Source organism: Equus caballus, chromosome 10 (genome assembly GCF_041296265.1).
Source record: "Equus caballus isolate H_3958 breed thoroughbred chromosome 10, TB-T2T, whole genome shotgun sequence".
NCBI lineage: Eukaryota > Metazoa > Chordata > Mammalia > Perissodactyla > Equidae > Equus > Equus caballus.
In genome coordinates, this window is record NC_091693.1 from 82,040,748 (window position 1) to 82,060,919 (window position 20,172).

At 35.8% G+C, this 20,172-nt stretch overlaps 1 protein-coding gene across 3 annotated transcripts in view; it reads right to left on the reverse strand.

Moving 5' to 3' along the window:
• The window catches only part of THEMIS (thymocyte selection associated), a 177,639-nt gene extending 170,097 nt beyond the window's left edge, over positions 1-7,542 (reverse strand). The window contains exon 1 of one of the 3 annotated variants that reach the window (XM_023651047.2): positions 7,193-7,542. In XM_023651047.2, the coding sequence (XP_023506815.1) occupies positions 7,193-7,283 (91 nt within the window). In that variant the 5' untranslated portion in view covers positions 7,284-7,542. The remainder of the gene's footprint in view (positions 1-7,192) is intronic. The other 2 variants (XM_023651048.2, XM_070223774.1) reach the window with 2 other exon arrangements.
• Between the last annotated feature and the right edge of the window lie 12,630 nt (positions 7,543-20,172).

Consider the following 20,172-nt stretch of genomic DNA (forward strand, 5'->3'; position numbering starts at 1 on the left):
CATTTGTTGTTAGTAAATTTGAAAAATTTTTATATGATTCTGGCATGTGAACTGCCTTTTATATCTTTTTCTCATTTTAAAATTTTATGTTCATCCTTCTTTATTGTTATTCAGTAATTCTTCATATACTTAAGATATTTACATTCTGTCTACTGTCCAGATTGTGAATATTTTCCCAGTTTGTAGTTCGTCTTTCATCCACGTTTATGTATTTTGGGTTTTTTTCAATAAGGAAGTTTTCTATTTCATAAGTTCAACTTTTTCACTTTTTTAAGTCCCTAGCTTAATATTATTCTATGTTTTCTTTGAGTATTTTGACTGTTAATGTTATAACTTTTTATATTTTCTCTCTATATTTAATTTATGTTAGCAGTAATGGAATTCAAATTAGTTTGGTTTTACTTTTTAAAAATGGTTGATCAGTTTTCCTCACAATATACCAACATCATGACAATCATAATAATAGTTAAGATTTAGTGCAAGATTTCTATGGGCCAGTCATTTTGCTAAATACTTTATATACAATATCTCAATTAATCTTCACATCAACATTCAGGATTATGATGAAGTCTCTTTTTCTTAAGAGAGGAACTGAGCAAGTGTTTAATGTTATAAATTGACCATGGAATCACCGCTCATTGGTAACAGCCAGGAGGCACAGTCCTGAGCTTATAACCCTTTGCTTCATATCAACAGGGCAATTTAATAAGTGCTTGAGCACCACGTTAAGAGTATCATGCTGCCTGTTATCACTGTGGTTGTGAATTGGCAGCCTTCAATCCAGTACTCCAGAACCTTACATGACTTCATGTCAGCCCTTCTCAAATTCCCTCAAACCTCCCTTCTCCGAAAATCTCTTGCCGTGGAGTCATCCCTACAGGATGGGTGAGACCTGCTTCCACTGCCTGCACTGACGCAAGAGGCAGAAAGAGGATGAAGCGCGTGTTTCCTTGCCCTTAAAACAAGAGACACCAAGATATTGGAAATAAGTGCTTAGAAAAAGATATTCAAAAGAAAACTAGAGTGGTAATATTATTTTCTAACAAAATAGAACTTAACGAAAAAATCATATAGAAGAAAGGATGATAGTAATAGCATAAGAAGATATAACCCTCATTAACATAAGCACATGCAACATCTCAACCTCAAAAATATGATGAAATGACAGAAATGAGGAGTGAACTAGATAAATGAACAACCGTGAAGGATATTTTGCATGACCTTCTCAGAAAATGATGGGTAAAGCAGATTAAAAATAAGCAGTGAGAGCAAAATCTGAACAAAACAATTAAAAACTCAAGTCTTTGGTATATAGAGAGAGATGTTATACCAAACAACACAATGTATGCTTTTTTTGAGCATATATGAAATATTTCCAAAATAGAACATTTCACAGTGTAAAGGAAGCCTCAAATCAATCCCAAAGAAACAATATAATACAGATTATTATTCTCTAACAACATACAATAAAATTACTAATTAAAAGCAAAAAGATAGTTGAGGGAAACCTATGTTGTCATAAAATAAATAGCATTGGATTTAAAAGGAATAAATTGTACTTTGAGCTGAGTGATAGAGAAAACACTAAATAGCAAAATTCATGAAAAACAGTCAAAGAAGTATTTAGAGAAAAAATATAGTTTTAAACACATTTATCAAAAAGCAAAAGATGTTTTAAAATGACTGCCGATACAATCTAGGAAGCTAGAAAAGGACCAACGGAGCAGACAGAGAAACAAGAAAAGAAAATGCTGAAGATCAGGTCAGAAATCAGTGGAAGAAGCAAAACAACAGAGAATATTAATAAAGTCAAATTTTAAATTCCCTCCAAAACATTCCACGTCAGTAGTTCTTTCAGGAAAATTCTGCTAAATTTTAAGGAAGAGTTTAAAACCTTTTCTTTTTTTGCAAGTTAACTCAGAAAATAGAAAACAACAAAATCTATTTAGCTCATTTTAGGAAGTTAGTGTTATCTTGAATCTAACCAGATGAGTCTATTAGCTCATTTCAATTATGATTAAACACAAAAAATAAATATTATGTCAAATTCCTACATTGTATTTTGAAAATGTATATATAATATGAAAAGATTCTTCAGCTCAAAAAATCTTTAAAGGTAATTTACATTAACAGACTAAAAAAAGCAATGTACATTATTATCTTCATCAATGATGAAAAAGTATTGATTAAGTTCAATACCTATTTATTATGAAAACACCTAGAAAGCAAGGAATAGATGAAAACTTCCTTAACTTAGTGAAGGTTAAATTCCAATTTTAGAGCACTACACTTAATGGAGGAATATTAGATGCATTTTCTTTATGATTAGGAACAAGACAAGGATTTCCATTACTACTTAACATAGTACTGGAGGTCCTGGTCTATAGGTAAGAAAAAACTTAAAGGTAAGAAAAAATGGACAGTTGTAAAACTTAGCAGGGAAGAGACACAACTCTTGATATTTTCTAACAATATCAATATCTATTTAAAGTCAACCAATGAAATTAAAAAGATAAACTATTAGAATAAAGAAGAAAGGTCATTGTACTGATGATAATAGTTACTTGTACTTCTCCACTTCAGAGATAACCAATGAGAAAATGGAAGAGATACACCAGTCGATATAGCAATCTTTATATGTATATATATATACACCCATGTGTATGTGTGCGCATTCTAGGAACTAGTCTAGGATACACAAGATCTCTATGGAGACTTTGCATTAAACTTTGATACATGATTTGGAAGATGAGTTTTTTTGTTTTTTGTTGTTTTTGTTGTTTGTTTTTAGTGAGAGAGAAACTACGCTCATGGATGGGAAGACCTTACTATTTACAACATTGAGGTTATAATTTAAAACATTTCTACATTAAAATTCCAGTTCAGCAAAGTTTCATTTGCAATTGTACTAAATATTTAAATAAGAAATAACACCAAATTTACACATCTTTCAAAGAATAGAGAAAGACTCCACTCAAGAACTTCCATAAGTTCAATATAACTCAATACAAAAACCTGGCTAGAACACTACAAGAAATAAAAAATATAAGCCAATGTCATTCACTAAAAGACATAAAAAATCCTAGCATAAAAAATTAGTAAACCAAATTTAGTGTTATATGGACAAATTGGTTTTATTCCACAAGTAAAAGGTTTAACATTTAAAAAATCAATGTAAAAAACATCATATAATCATCACAAAAGTTACAGAAACAATATTTTATAAGGTAAACATACTTTCACATTTTTTTTTAAAATTTTTAGAAAACTAGAAATGTCTTTAACCTAAAGCAAACATTATATTTAACAACGAATACTTGAAACTTTCTCTGTGCGGTTGTGAATGAGACACAGACGTCCCTTATCATTACTCCTATTCAATATCATCCTAGAAGTACTAGCCAGTCCTTTAACTGAAGAAAGAAAAAAGTATAATCATTAGAAAGAAGAAATAAGATCCATCAATATTCACAGAAAACATGAATGTGTACATAACAAATCCAAAATAATGGAATGATAAAATCAAATAACTAAGAATAAATCTGAAAAAGTGCAAGAATTCCACAAAAGAATTATAAAATGTTATCGATAGAAATGAAAAGAGACCTGTATAACTAGATAGCTATACCAGGTTCATGGATCAGAAAACTTAATTTAAGATGATGCCAGTTCTCTCCAAACCAATGCACTGCTGATCAAAACGACAAAAGGACTTTTGTGGAAGTTGATAAGTAAATTCTAAAATATATATGAAAATTCAAACGGGAAACTTAAAGGAGAATAATAATCAAAACCTATTCTACAAGAGTAGTTCCAAAATTTGGCTGCATGTTATAATCATCAAGGAGATTTTTAAACACATATGGTGATTTCCTATTGCTTACATAGTGAAATCCTTATCTCTTAAGGAGAGACCCAGGCATCTATATTTTTAATACTTCCCAGGTGTTTCCAATGTGCAACCAAGTTTGAGAACCACAGCTTGGTAGCATATTATTGTATTAAATATAATATAAGTTATATATTGTTGCCAACCTGAATTTTGATGGAGTGAAATTGGTATAAGGATAGCAAGTAGGTGAATGGAACATAATAGAAGCTGTGGAAAGAGACGTAGACGTGTATGGACACTGTTCGTGACTAATGTAACACAGTAGGAAAAAGGCAGTTTTTCAATAAATGTGACTGCACCAATTGGCTCCATAGAAGAAAAAACAAACATTGATCTCAGCCTCATACCATATACAAAAAAATTGATGCCAAGTTGATTGCAGATCTGAAGGAGAGAGTCAATAAATGGCATCTCCAGAAGATAATATAGAATATCTTCATGAACTTACGGTAAAGAAAAATTTCTTTGACAACACAGAAAAAGGAAAATAATTATAAATTGACTACACTAACAATAAAATTAAAAACTTCCATTCATCAAAAGACACCATTTAAAAAATGAAACGTCAAGCTATTGTCTGAGAGAGGACATTTGCAACACAGATAACTGACAAAGGGTCAGTATCTCTTTTATATAGACAGATAGATAGATAGATAGATAGATAGATAGATAGATAGATAGATAGACAGATAGATAGATAGATAGATAGACAGATAGATAGATAGATAGATATGTCCAATACATATAAATTTCATCCAGTCAATGATAAAAATTTATAAAATCCAATAGAAAAATAAGCAAGAGAAATGAACAACCTTTTCATAAAATAGCCTCTCCAAAAGACCAATAAACATAAGAAAAGATTTTCAGTCTCATTAGTCACCAGGGAGTTGTAAACTAAAACCATGAGCTATCACTATACTCTTACAAGAATAACTAAAATTAAGAAGATTGATAATATCAAGTGTTGTCAAGGATAAGGATTAATCAGAACTCTCATATACTGCTGGTGGGATTGTAAATTGGTATAACTACTTAGGAAAATTGTTTTTTATTAGCTACTAAGGTTTAACACACACATATGACATGGCAATTCCACTTATTTACATACCCAAGTGAACAAATATACAAATGAACATGCATGTATAAGAATGTTCACGACGTTAGTGGTAACACCTCCTAACTGGAAATAATCTGAAAGCCTATTAGCAGTAGAGTGGATAAATAAATTATGGTATGTTAACACAATGGAATATTATACCCACTGAAATAAACTATATAGAACAGCATGGACTATTTTACAAAGATAATGTTGAATATGTATGCCAACCAGAAAAGAATACATTCTATACTTTTCTAGTTTATAAGTGGACAAAAGTCATAATAATAAGGGTTACCTTTGGCAAGGATAGTGGATAATGCTTGAGAAAGGGCACAAGATGAGACTTCTAGAATACTTGCAATTTTCTATTTCTTGACCAGGGTGGTGGTTACATGAATATGCTTATTTTGTGAAAATTCATCAGAGTGTACACTTTTTTTTCTCTTAATTGAAGTATGACGTATTTGTAAAGTATTAAGGAATGAAGATGGTCTGAACACATGGAGAGACATTCTGTGTTCTTTTGTAAGATAATATAAAAACGTTAATTCTTCCCAAATTAATCCATAAAATCAGCATAATCCAATACAAATTCCAGTTGGGTTTCTGAAGTAAGTAATTGATTTCTTTAAAAACGTATTTGAAAGGTCTGTGAATAGCTACATCAACTTGGAAAAAAAGGAGTGGAAAACAAGAGATTGGTCTATACATGAACTACGTATTAAGAGTTATTCTGGAGAAAAAATTACAAAAATAGTATGATTTTGACACAACTGAGAAAAAATAAACTGCAGAACTAGAAGAGATTTTTCAGAGACAGATTAATCCAGATGTGAGCATATAACATGATCTAAAGGCAGCAACACAAATCAATGGAGAAAGGGTGCTAGCTCAGTAAATGATACTGGGAAGTCAGGTTTACTATACGGAAAAAAACTGATCCTCCAAATGGATTAAAAACTAAAAGTGAAATATAAAACTGTAAAGTTGATATAAAATAATGTAGGAAAATATCTTTGCAACCTGGACATATGGAAAGACTTCTTAGACAAAGCCTCAGAAGCACAAACCAAGAGACAAGAAATTATTTGGAGCTGGCTTAAGAGCACAGAGACATTTCATCATACTGTATACATGGAAAAACATGGTCTCATTCCAAATAACCAGTTACAAATGAATTAAACCAAACCCTATACTAAACTGATAATAGCCTGCACCAATTCATCGCCTGCAGGTTTGTGTGTGTATGTATGTATGAACCAAGTCTGACATTTGTCAACCTTTGTTTTATTTTATAATATGATAGCTAATACATTCTTTTTCTATGAATGGGACAGATTTGCCTACCAACAGTTCTTTGAGTTATTTTCCCAGAAGTTTGTCTGGACCTGATTTGACTACTGCCTCAATTCTACCACTCTTGCAAGCAGAAATATATATTTGCCTAGAAACTGACTTTGTCTGGCCTGCTTAAAAGATTGCCTGCTTAAAACTAACAGCTTAAAGATTCTAGGGTATATCTCATAGGCTTTAATGTTCTTTTACCAAATTAACATGGTAAGCACATCTAAACACGTTAGCTTCAATCATTCGATAAATAATTCAATAAATTCAGTAATCTTAATTGAACTCTGGCTTATCAATATAGATTCTTAAAAATTATCCTGTCATTAGTAGACATTAATTTCTATACCTTCAAACAAGAATGTCATTATTTAAGGAATTAAGAGTTAGGCCACTACAGAAAGAGCGAGAGAAGCGGTGACATAAGCAACATTTAGAAGTGATTTAAGAGTTTGGCAAATTTTTCTTTCTGAACACTGTGCTTTTAATAGTTGCTTTTGTGTTACAAAAACTAAATTTTATCTTTTATATTCTAGAAACATAAATACGGATAACTTTTAGTCTTGATTACAACCAATTTCAAAGGAAAGGCAGAAATAATTTGCCTTTTTTGTTGAACCATTTGAAGGCCTATGAAAGCTCAAGAAGCTTCACTTAATTCCTTGTCCCCATCCACTCCAGAGTCCAAACTAGTTGGTCCCTTCTCCAACGCTACTGGGTCTTGACCATGCGTCACTTAGTTACTGTCTCTCTTTTACAATGACCTTTCAGAACTCATTTAGTCTTTATTAAAATCTCCTCCTCCAATTCCTACAAGCACTTTCTAGCCAGCCAAGAGACAAGAGGGTGCTTACCTTCAAAATAGATGCCTGACTGGATTTCGAGAACCCTGGGGAGGGTCCTGAGGTCAAGGGCGTGGATGAATTCTTCCAGCGACAATGCCATTGCTCTGACTTGGATGGTGTGCAGACTTGGTACTTACAGAGGATTAGGGCTTCTAGGTGTCACTGGTCTGCAGTTGCAGTCCCTGTTCATCATTCCTCCCTCAAGTAGGCAGGGATGTCACACTAAAGCCCAACTGCAGTGGAGTAGCTGGAGTAGCTCTATGTAGGGAGATCAGAGTGGAGGAGGGAGGAGGCAGGAGACAAAAGGTGTTACAGCTTTTTGTTCTCATTGTGGCTTCATTTCCTTCTGACACAGAAGTAGAACAGGATGGGGGTGGGGTGAGCATGTCTGAACACACACTATCAAAAAACTGAGACGTGATAAGCAGCTCACTCTGTCTGTTGCTGGTCCAGGTGTGCATCTGCAGCAGGGACAAGTCTGTTTGGGGTCAGAGTTGCTTGTGACTTGTCGGCCAGAGAAGAACAGGAGTACAGGACTGAAGTCTCATCTTAAAAATGGCACCACGTTAATTATCTCTTTACTTCATTTCTAAAGTTTGGTTTTGGGCCTTATTTGCATATACTCAGTGCATTTATATTAAATTTGGTTATGAAAGTGCTTTGTGTCAGCTCTTTTCAGAAATCTGATACTCTGGAGAGAGGATCGAAACCACTTTTTATTCTTCCACATTAAAAATTTTGCTGAATCTTAAAGGAGGGTGGGGGAAGGGAGTAATATGCAAAGCGATACAGTAAATTAATTCAGTAAGTTAATATGAATTCTGTAATCACCACCCTATAGTGAAAGTATCTAAATCTGTTATTAGGAAGCTTGGGTTTCTTGGGTTTAGCTCTGATTTTGATTTACACATGACTTCAGCCTTGTCTTCTCTGTTCCTCATTTGTTTCATTTATTACATGGAGAAAAAGTAGAAGGAGTCAAATTGTACAATTTCCTCCAAAGCCAACCTTCTACAATTCTGACCCTGTGGTCCAAATTTAGGGAAGAAAAATGCCCAAAGTCAAAGGAGGCAAGAGATACCTCATGAAAACACATCTCTTAAAAACATTCCTCTCTCGATTCTTTGTGTTTGGCTGAAACAATGTTTTAGAGCTAGAGTATATAACTGAAGGTGACATTTTGTACTGTTTTTAGGGGCGAATAAAGGAAGACTGGTTGGTATAGAAACAGGTGAAAGATGCTGAGAAGCTGCACATTCTCCTTATAAATTGGACTCCAGGCTCCCTGTCTAGGAATTGTTTAGTGTCGGGCTGCAGAGAGCTTAGCCAGGTGGAGAGGGTCAGGGCGCCTCTCACCTCCACCATTTCCTTCAGGGAAATGACCTAGGAATAAACGTACTGCTTGATTTTGATAGAGCTTACAAAACTCTTTCAGCTGTTGCAGTCCTTTCGACACTTATAGTAATCTGCCTGCCTTCATTGCTTTCTTTACAAAACTAGAATTTATGGGGTCACGTCAATAGTTTTTTCACCAGTAGCTTTTACCTTCCCACTTGCAAATTTTTTTGCCCCCAAATCTCCCAAATTTAAATAGTCTGCCTTCTGCAACCCTCCCCTCACGTTTAGGCTCCTCAGCCGACTACAAACATCGTTTATGGCCTAGCAGCATATCTCACATGGTTGAATATTTGAAAAAAGCTGCTGTGGACCTCTCCTTAAAAATCATACATCTGTTAGAATTGGTGCTACAACAGATTTCGTTCGATACTTAATCCAAGCTGGATGGCACTTGATTTTTTTTTTTTTTTTAATTTTCCTAAGTCAACTTTCTACCCTACTAGCCAAAGAAGCCATTTCGAAGTATCGCCAATATCTTACCAGTATCTATGCTACTCCTGCTTTTGCTCTTTCAACAGATGACCCCCGATTTCTGTTACAATCTGAGTCTCTTATATTCTCGACCTTAGTTAAGACACTGCTATTCTCTTAGTTTCCCAAAGCAGAGGGCTGCGTCATGGAGATGCCATCTCCAGCCTCCACACCCCTCCAGCCCTATGGATGGCAACATCACCATCACTCACTCTGTTCTTGCTCTGTATCCTCCCTGTTACTACTTCAGTCCAGATTGGAATCACTTCTGACACTGTAGGCCAGGAAATCCTGGCACAAACAGCCAAGATAAAATTGACAAATAAGAGTGTTGTCAAGGTACTTGAACCACCAGGTAATAAGATGAATGATAAAAATTCAACAACTGAAACAGCACATTTCAGGTGTAACAACAGTCAAATTAATGAAAGTTCGGCAACAAACCAAAGCATAAATAATAATTTACTATATGAAAAAGGTAAAATTGTAATGCAGTAGGGAAGAATATTTTATTCAACAAATAGTCATTAAATAATTTTTAAAATAAAAGTTTCCCAAAATTATATGCAACAAAATTAAGTTTAGAATAAATCTAAATATTAAGTTTAAGTAAAAATAAGCCAAATTAAAAAAACAGAAAGGTGCCTGGACAGAGTAAGAAAAGAACTATTTCTAAGCATTAATGGAAGTCTTAAAGAAAAAGACTAACAGGTTTGACAACAGACATATGACATCCTTCTGTAAATCAAAAAGGAGCTTTAACAAAATAGAAAAAAATACTTCAAATAAAGAATTAATGTCTGGGATCTATAAAAATCACTTATTAATGGATACTCAAAATAAATATATTCAAGGACTTCGACTTCTGGCTATGAGCTTGTATGTGACCAACTCTCCTACAAAGGGCATCTCAAAAAGTGGATGAGTTTTTAAAAACCTGTTTTAAGGAGCAGGAGAGCTACCAGGGCAGCCATGACCACAGAGGCCAAGATCCTGAAAAGCAGGAAAACACAGTGAGGGAAACCCAGTATTCTGCAGTTCTTTTCTCCTCAAGGCACTTGTGGATTAGTAATTGGCACTGAGAGAGGCTGAGAAGATGAGCAAAAGTGGTCGTTAAGCAGCAGAGAAGCCAAGTTGAGTCTTTAGCCCTTACACGTGGCTACGGAGACAAAAATTGGAATCTGGAGCTGGCAAGGCATCCAGGTGAACCCAGAGAAGTGAGTTGTTCAGCACTTTTCTCCTTGGGGATTTTACCCACTCAAAAGCAGTACAAGGTGGATTGTATGAGTCACCACTAAGAAAATGGCCGGTGAGAAGCTGAAGAAGCCCAGCCGTGCTTTCCATCCATCTATAGAACTGGGAAGACTGGGCCTGCTGAGTGGGGAGGGAGCTCCAGTAAGTGTTCAGTGCTTTCAGCTAGGGCCCCTGACGGCCACCCCCTGAAAGAAAGGGTTGACTATAAATACAGCAGGGCTTACCAAAATTGAGGTAAATTTAGCCCAATCTCTGATTGGATGAAGGTGATTTATCCCATTTAGCTGCCAGACAAAAGCAAAAGTAAATCCTCCCTTAGGGGAAAATCAACCAGAATTTTGTATAATTTTTTAAACACAGCATCTAGGATTAAAAAAAAAAAAAAAAAAGCATACCTGAAAACAGGCCAAGAAGAGAAATAAGAAGCCATGAAACAAATCCATGGTGGTGACTCAGATATTAGAATTATCAGGCATGCAATTTAAAACAACTTTGATTAACACGTTCAAAACTAGAAGAGAAGAAGAAGAATTTCAGAGGAGGACTGCCATGTATAAAAAGTATCAAATGAAAATTCTAGAGCTGAAAAATACAAGAACTGATATTTGGAGTTCAGTAGTTGGATTTGACAGTACTTTGGACAGATAGAGAAGATAGTTGAACTGGAAATAGAAGAATAGAAAATATGTACTCTCTTATCTACAGAGAGATAAAATGAATGGAAGGCTTTAAGTCTAAAAGTAAAAGGATGGAAGAAGATACACCAAGAAAACATTAAACAACAGGAAGCTCATGAAACTACACCAATATCAGATAAAGTAGATTTAAAGACAAGAGGCATTGTTAGACATTTAATAATGAAAAAGTGATCAATTGACAAGGAAGACCTGACAGCTCTAAACCTGTATGCACCCAATAACACAGCTCCAAAGTATCTAAAGAAAAGTTGACCACATGAAAAGAAGGTAGAGAATCCACCATCAGAGTAAGAAATATTTACACATATGTTCAATTGCTGATAGAACAATGAAATATTTAGAATCATAAAATCCATGGTGCTGAGGGTGCAGTATATACCCACTCATATATACTGCAAACTGATGAGGTCTGCCTTGAAATCAATTTGATCTAGTGAGTTTACATTTAAACATAATCAGATACACACAAAGATTGACTTATACTGTTAATTAAAGCACTTATTACTTTTAATGGTAGAACAAAAAAAGGAAAGAAACCTAAAGGACAAGAATGGAGATTATTTACATCAATTATACACATAATTGTATACTATGACACCACTAAAAAGCGTGTTTTCAAAGAAAAAATTGTTGCCATGAGAAAAATGCTAACAATATAATGTTAAAAATTAGAGCTAGAGGAGAAGCAGCATAGAAAACACAATCTAGAATAGCTACTAAATTTTATATTTTTAATGTGCTTGAGTGTGTTTTTATTTTGAAAAATTTAAAAAGATTGAAAGTGAGTGAAATATTGTTTTTTTCTCTTGAGCAAATAGAGGTGACTATTAATTCTGTCATTTCTAGTACTTTCTTTGCACTGCTTTCACTCAAGCCACCTATTACCTTTTCCTCTTTATTATATCTTGGGGACATTTTTTATTCCTTATCTTACCTTCATATTCATGACCACACTCTTTTCCTTGAAATACTATCTTCACTTGGCTTCCCTCATTTTTCACTCTATTTTTCTATCTGCTCCTGCTAGGTGAAATTTGCATCCCCCTTTTTTTCTGCTTTTAAATATTGTTGTATTCTCACTCACAACATCTATTTGGGTATTCAAACACAATTTTTATCTTACATGTGCTGCAAAAGGCAACATAAATCTCTGAAAGGGCTGATTTTAAGGGAACATGGTGTCAAGGGGCGATGGGCCCCATGGAGAACATCTCTAGCCAATTGTAGTCAGGAAAGAACATAAGCCCAATGGTGCTAGTTTTTCAAAATGTTCTTCTTGTGAAATCACCTTTATATGTTTCAGCTAATTCTCACTTTTAAAAGTGATGGCAAAATTAATATTTTTATGTGAAATTACCTCATCTTTACTAAAAGTGTGCAGCTTATTCTTGGAAAAGGAAATGCTGGCCAAAAATAGATAAATCAAAGGGCTGCCCATTATGACCTCTGACCTGTATGGGTATGTTGATGGCTTCTAAATCTGTGTCTCTGGCCCAAACTCTTTCCTGAGATCCAGATCTACATAAAACCTTTTGGATATTTTTCAAACCTTATGTTCAACATGCCCCAAATTGAACATTTCGTTTCTTCTGCTTTCCCCACTCCCGTCCATGTCTCTCTCCAATATCTGTTGCCGCCTCCTATATTCTCTCATTAATAAATAGCATCACCCTCAAATCCAATTTTCCAAGCCTGAATCCTGCATCTTATTAGTGACACTTCTTCTCTGCCATCCCCTCTACCAGTCACTGAGGAAATCCAAGTCTATTGCTGGGACATTTCTCAAGTCTGCCGCCTTTCCCCAAGCCTACTGCACCTACATAATAAAGGCCACCGCCATCTCTTGCCTACATCAGGGTGAAAGTTCTTAGCTTATTAAATTTTCACAACTTCTTTCCTCGCTGTGAGGCCTGAGTGAGCTTTCTAACGTGTGAATCTGACCAAGTCATTCCCCTTATTAAAACTCCTCAGCAGTTTATTCTTCAGTGGTTTTGTTCTAAAGTCTCTCTGTTAAAATAGATTACAAGTGACAGTAACTCAACTCAAACAGTCTGCTCCACAGGACTTGTGGCCAAAATTGACCCCTTTAGAGATTTAACATCCTACGTGTGATATTTGGTCCTTTCTTTGAGGAAAAGAAGGAATAAATACTTGTGACTGAAAGCTTTTGTCCTCAGGTAAGCATCACCATGTCTGAGGGCCTCTCTCTCAGAAAGACGCATTTCACGTTATTCCAATAACTTAAATATGCTTGGAAAGTTCCTCTAGAGAAAAATCTCTGTTCAAACACTGAACTTGCTCCTCAATGCTTTTACTAAAGAACAGAGACGGACCTGCCCATTAACCCCCCGAAAAGAGATGAGGGAGTTATAGTGTCCTCCTTGCCAATGATTTCCGCCCTAAGAGACGTACTGTTGAAAAAAAAGAAGGAAAAAAGAAAAATAAAGAAAATAAAGAAAAGCTAAAAACGAGCCTTGCATAAGATAGCCATTCTTTTTGTAAACTCTCAGTAGCTACTTTCTTAAAAAATAAGCAGAACTAGCTGAACATGAAAAAAAAATCTCACTACATAAACAACAAAGCAGGGATTTAAAAGCAATATTTTAATATTTGAGTATAACAGTATTTCTTTGAGTGAAAACTAAACCTTAGAGATCGATCATTTTGACTGGTATCTAAATCTCTTCATTTTCTGAAACTTTCCCCTCATTATTTCTTTTTGAAAAAACAAAAATTAGGGGCCGGTCTGGTGGCGCAGTGGTTAAGTTCGCACGTTCCGCTTCTCAGCGGCCTGGGGTTCGTCAGTTCGAATCCTGGGTGCAAACATGGCACCGGTTGGCACGCCATGCTGTGGTAGGCATGCCACATATAAAAGAAGTAGAGGAAGATGGGCAGGGATGTTAGCTCAGGGCCAGGCTTCCTCAGCAATAAAAGAGGAGGACTGGCAGTAGTTAGCTTAGGACTAATCTTGCTCAAAAAAAAAAAAAAAAAAAAAAAATTAGGCCGTGTCCAGAAAATAGGAATTACTTCGTAAGTTTGGCTTAATTAAAATGTGGGATTTATTGTTTCAAGCCATTGATGAGTTAAGAAGCAATTCTAGCTATAAGATAAACATATTTGGAGAAATTATACAATACCATCAGAGAGTCAGGCTCAGCTTTCTTCTGCACAGGCTGCGTTTCTGGGAGTTCATGCTGTTATGGGAACCCCTGCCAACTGGAGACTTATATCTTCCCAGATCCGAGTGCAATAGAAGAGACTGTCTTCTTCTAGTTATACCAGGAAAAGTCCCAGGATCAGCTCTGATTAATTCAACGTGGATCACATGTCTATCTCTCAATCAATCACTGTGACTAAGGGAATGGAATATGCTAATTGCCCAGGTTAGATTCATGTGCTCTACTTTGGATTTTGTTAGGCCGGTGCCCTAGCCAAATCATGAAGATAGAGATGGGAAAGGAGAGGTCTCAGAGGAAAATCAGTGTGCTATTACCCGAAAAAAGGAGAAATCGGTGTTTGATGGGCAAAATCATACTATGCCTACCCTATGTGTCCCCATGGCTACATGGCTCCCTATTTGCAGTATTTTGATCACCTTGCTCTTCCATCTCCAACTGGAGGTATAATTATGTATATGCTTAATGTATAAGAATGCATATGAATTATTTTACTAATCCAGAAAGAAAGTTAAACCTGCTGTAAAACAACTTATTTATCTTGTCAAAATCCACATGGGCATATCTTTAAAAGCATTGCTAAATCAAAACCTCTCACCTTCCCCAGTGAGCCTTTGTGTAAGCCCTGTGAGCGCGTGCCTTCATCATGGCCTCGTTTTCAAAGAAGCGCCTGCCTCCTGCCATTTTTATTCTCCTTTTGAACGAAGCTCATTGTAGGACTCACATTTCTTCCCAAGTAGGTTTATCATTCTGATCATCCTTTTTGCTACTCTAATACTTAATTGTTCTTTCAGCAAACATTTGTTGAACCTCGCTCTGCGCCTGTCGTTATACAAGACGCTGAGAATATAAATAAGCCCTTAGAGAGATTACATTTCGGCAGACCATGCACACCAGTTAAGAATCACAATCCAGTGCACAAACTTCTCCACAGAGATGAGCAGCCTACTTTGTGGGAACATAAAGGAGAGACACCCAACCCAGGAACCTGAAGAGTTAGGAATGAATTTCCTGAGGAACAGTGTTCTGAGGTTAACCTTAAGGAGGCAGTTAGGTAGCTGCACTTGCTAACCTTGTGGAGGCTTTATTCAAATGAGGTATTTTTGTTGTTGCTTGGTTGTTTTGCTTAGGGTTCTGCCTATTGCCTCCTATTTAGGATAAAGCAGGTGTACTCTCCTCAAGTATTCTAATAACTGAAGAACGTACTTTGCTCACTTGGCAGATAAGTAAGACATGGCTGAAAACATTATGTTTCTCAAACTTCCTCTATTTTACAACTAAGAACATGATCCACAATTTGACTGAGATCATTTTCAAAGTTGGAAAAGTTATAGATTTAGTGACAAGAAAACCTGGGGTAAGAACTTCTTACGGAAAGAAGCCAATCTGCTGAGAAACTGCGTCCCCCCAGCCCGCCCCCCACCAAGTAACAATCTCAAAGAAAGAGAGTAGCAACGGGAGAGATTTACACACCACTTTATGGAAGAAGAATGACTTTAGATTTCATTACTTCCTAATGCATCCAATTTCTTTTTTTTTTTTGTATACATGAACTAGCTAAGAATAAATAGAGTAAAAGTTTGTTATAGATGATGATTTTTCACAAAGATTTATAGTCATAGTTCAAATTACCTTCTCAGTGACTGTGTTTTCCAATTAAACTCTGAGAGCCTTGCAGCCAGCCTCATCATTTTCCAAGCTCATTGTTTAGATGTATATATTTCGTTCTTAGGAATCATGAATTTATCTTCCAGAGTTTGTTGTCAGGGAAGACAATTCTTGATATCATAAACAGTTACAACCACATTATGTGAGTATTTGTTTTCTGGTGGTAGATATTCAAAAGTAATTGAATATTTTTATCTATTTCCTGCAACATTATTCCCGGAATAAACTTGTCTGAATAGACTAAGGCACTGGGAAACCTGTTCCTACTCTGACCACGCCTCAAAGATTAGGGGACTTCACATTTAAAATAGAGCTTAGAAAGTAGAGCAACCATCATTTTTTAAATATTTAAATGATTAATTCTAGAATAGGTTGTAGATCTACAGAAAAGTTGCGAAGATAGTACAGAGATTTCCTATACACCCCACACCCACACCCATTTGCCCTCTTGTTAACATTTACGTGACTATAGCGCATTTGTCACAAATTGGAAGCCAATATTGAGAGATTATTAACTAAATTCCACACTTTTCTAGAATTTTATTATTTTTTTCACTGAAGTCCCTTTTCTGTTCCAGAATCCTATCCAAGACACTCCATCACATTTAGTCCTCATGTCTCCCTAGGATCCTCTGGGCTGTGAAAGTTTCTCAGACATTCCTTGATTTTGATGACTGAAATTTGGGAGATACTGGTCAGGTATTTTGCAGAACCTCCCTCAGTTTGGCTTGTCTGATGTTTTTCTCGTGGTTGGACTGGGCTTGTGGGCTTGGGGAGGAATACCACAGACGTGAAGTATTATTCTCATTCCGTCATATCAGGGGTATGTGCTGCTGATACGACTTGTCACCAATGATAAAATGAACTTTAATCACCCGACTAAGGTAGTGTTTGCCAGGTTTCTCCACAGTAAAGTCACATTTCCCTTCATTTCATACTATTATCTTTGGAAGAAAGTAATTAAGCACAGTCTACACTTAAGTGGTGGAAATTTATGTTCCAGCTGCTTCAGGGAGAAGTATCTATATAAATATTTTGGGACTCTGTTGAACAAGAGACTTGTGTCTTCTCCCTCATTTATGTATTAATTCAACCATGTGTTTTCATCAGTATGGATTCATGGATATTTATTTTATACTTTGGGGTATAATCTAATACTGTTTTTTTTTATCATTTTGTAGCTCAAATTGTTCCAGCATTGACCGTTGTATATACACGTCTATAAGTATCCGTCCGTATCTACATTAAGCTAAACATGGCTTCATACTGATGTCCCCAACTCTAATCCAGTGTGTGATGTGGTCCATTCTAGCCTTCTCCTCTGGCTTATTTGTAACCTTCCACTCCAACCATGAGAAACCTGTCTCCCACCATCTGCCATTCAATTACTTACTTTTTCAATCCCAGCATATGTGTCAGAGATTTCAGAAGTGTTAGCCCATACACAGGTACCTTTGTGAGAAACAACTTTATCAACTAGAGTACACAATTTATTATTGTTCCTTTTGTCTTTAGTCTTACGGTTTTCAGTTATTTCCAAATTTACTTTAGGTCAGCACCTCTTTCTCTCCACCTCCTTCATTAAAGTTATGTCATACATTTATACATAAATACATAATGCAGTTATGTAATAACTGTCTACATAACACACATATTATACATAATAATACAGTTGGATTCTTTCATCACAGTCTCAATTCCATCCTGGCATTCCCCTGGCAGTCATCACTTTTATAAGCTCTGTAGCACTTAGCAGTGAGATGCTTAATTATCTTTTCTAAAATACAGAAGACAGACAGAAAAGTACATATGAATATTAAATTCCCAGTAAATAATTATCTTTTGCTGTACGGAAATACTTAAATGCATGTTAAATGCGTGTATGGAAATTGAAAAAATTTCAGAGAATCAAAAACAATAGTAGAATGAAGAAGTACTTTGGGGCCTATTCCTGCCATGAAATATTATGCAGAGTGAAAAACGAATGATGCACAGCTGCATGCATCAACATGACTGCATCTCAAAAATAAGAATAAAAGAGGTCACAAAATAATATAAATATGATTACATATAACAGGAAAAAGTATATTTCAATTAAGGCACAGTAATATAAACAAAGGAATAAGCAACACAAAAGTCAGGATACTACAAATATTGTGGGAAGAAGGAAAGAGACGTATTCAAGGACCTCAAAGTTGGCGGTAATGGTCTATTCCTTAAGCTCAATAGCTGTTTTTATTATTATTTAAACTTATTAAATAAGTACATATGTTACTGGATTTGGTTATATACTTTAAATTATAAAGTTTAAATAACAGACACAGTATACTCATCCATTCATTTATTTAATAGGTATTTATTGCACTACCGTTTGCCAGGCATTGAACCAGCTTTTGTAAATTTTTCTGCCGACCTCAAGTAGATATGATACCTTCACCCACGGAGCTGACAGATTGAAGTTTGCTTGTTTGCCAGCAATGGGAAATATGAAATTTTTTCCAAAAATGTCATGAGCTTAATGGCCTGTCTCACCTTTGGAAGCCAGTCCGCTCCTTGCTCAAGCCCAGAGGCATGTGCTTCGGCTAAGGGCATAGAAAAGCTCTGGAAGTCACCTGGTTATTCCCAAATTTCCATATCATCTCAGAGTCAGGAATCCGTTATGTCCAGGACTGGTCTGAGAAATTCTCACTGGAAGACCAAACCCCTCCTTGGGAAAACTTAATCCCTTAATGTAGACTACGACCAACTTCTGTGGTCTAAAGTGAATTATTAATAGACACAATATATAACTGAAAAAGCTTAAAAGCATTAAGTCAATGTAAGAGGAAAAGCCATAATCTTCCTGAAAATATGACAACTGTCATCGCCTTCTGGTGTTCTGTAATAGTGCCTTTCACACAAAATGGTGTTTTTTGTCTTACAAAGTCCAACCCACACAGTGTGGAAGTTAAGGTCTCCAGAACCCAGCCTGAAGTTACCACGTTCCAGCACTTCTGCCATGAATGCTGTTGCCTAAGCAAAGGGAACCACTTGTTCTTCCAGGAACACGTCACTAATCCAGTGAAGAAAGATTGTTATCGTGTGCTTTTCTCAGCAGTCTGACTGATCAGACGTCCATCCCTGAACACCGTCCAGTGGCCAGGTGTCTGTAATGCTCTGACTGGTCAGGTTAGGTCGCAGGCTCATTCTGACGCTGGACATAAAACACCTGGATGGAGGGTGAAGTAGGAAGTGATTCCTCAGAGAAAGGCAAATAGATACTGGGTGGGAAAAAATAACTCTCCTACACTCATCTTTTAAGTTGTAGCTCTAATTCTTTTACCTCCATGAGCCTTTTCTGATCTTTATACCATTTTCAAAATTCTCTCTTCTTTCACAGAAGTCTCATCAGCTGAACATCTCTTATTATGTGACCTTTTTATGCTTTTTTTCTGTTTCTGGATTGTAATTCCTTAAGGGGAGAGTCAGTGTCTAATTGAGCTGCATGTGATTTACAGCTTCAAACACTGTGCTAAGAAGTATTTTCTAGAAGAACAAATGAATGGCCTTCACATATTTGTCATATTTAATTGAATAATCTGGAACTGAACCAGGTTAAGTTCTGCTCCACCTTTTTCTTCTTTTCCTCAAGATGACAGAGGAAATCATGACCAGACCTGGACACAGGCCGATGCTGGGGCATTTATCTCACCAAGAGACTTCTCAGTTGACGTAGGACTATAAATTCAGCCTTTTAATCCCAAAGCATTATTTAATCTGTATTTGAAGTAAATATCGACCACCTGAAGAGGCTAAATATTTTTCTCCTGAGTGAAATTTTATAGCTCACACCTTAGAATTCAGTCATGTGTACAACATTTCTGGACTACCAGTATTGAATTGGTAATGACAATCAAGGACTGTGTGCTTCCTAGGACTTAATCTGGAGGAAGTATTGCTCTCAAACCCGTTACTGCACAGTACAGAGAAATGGTAGATGCTGAGTCTTAGACTACTCTTCCTATAAGGGCATATCTGTGAAGATACGAAGAAAAATTTATATTCCTTTTCCTTACCACCTTGTAAATCTCTATGGCATGAATCCCTTATGCTATATATCATTTCATATAATGATAGAATTTAAGGAATGAAAGGAACATTTTCTACAATGGAGTCAAGACATAACTGTATGGCCTCTGCTGAGTCTTATTTTGTTTGAAATGAAGTAATATTACAGATAAAATTCAAAGTATAACACTTTATAGATGTATATGATTTGGTTAGCAGAAGAGCAAGTGACTTGAAACACAGTTTGACTTTATTTTATATATAACCAGTGAACCCA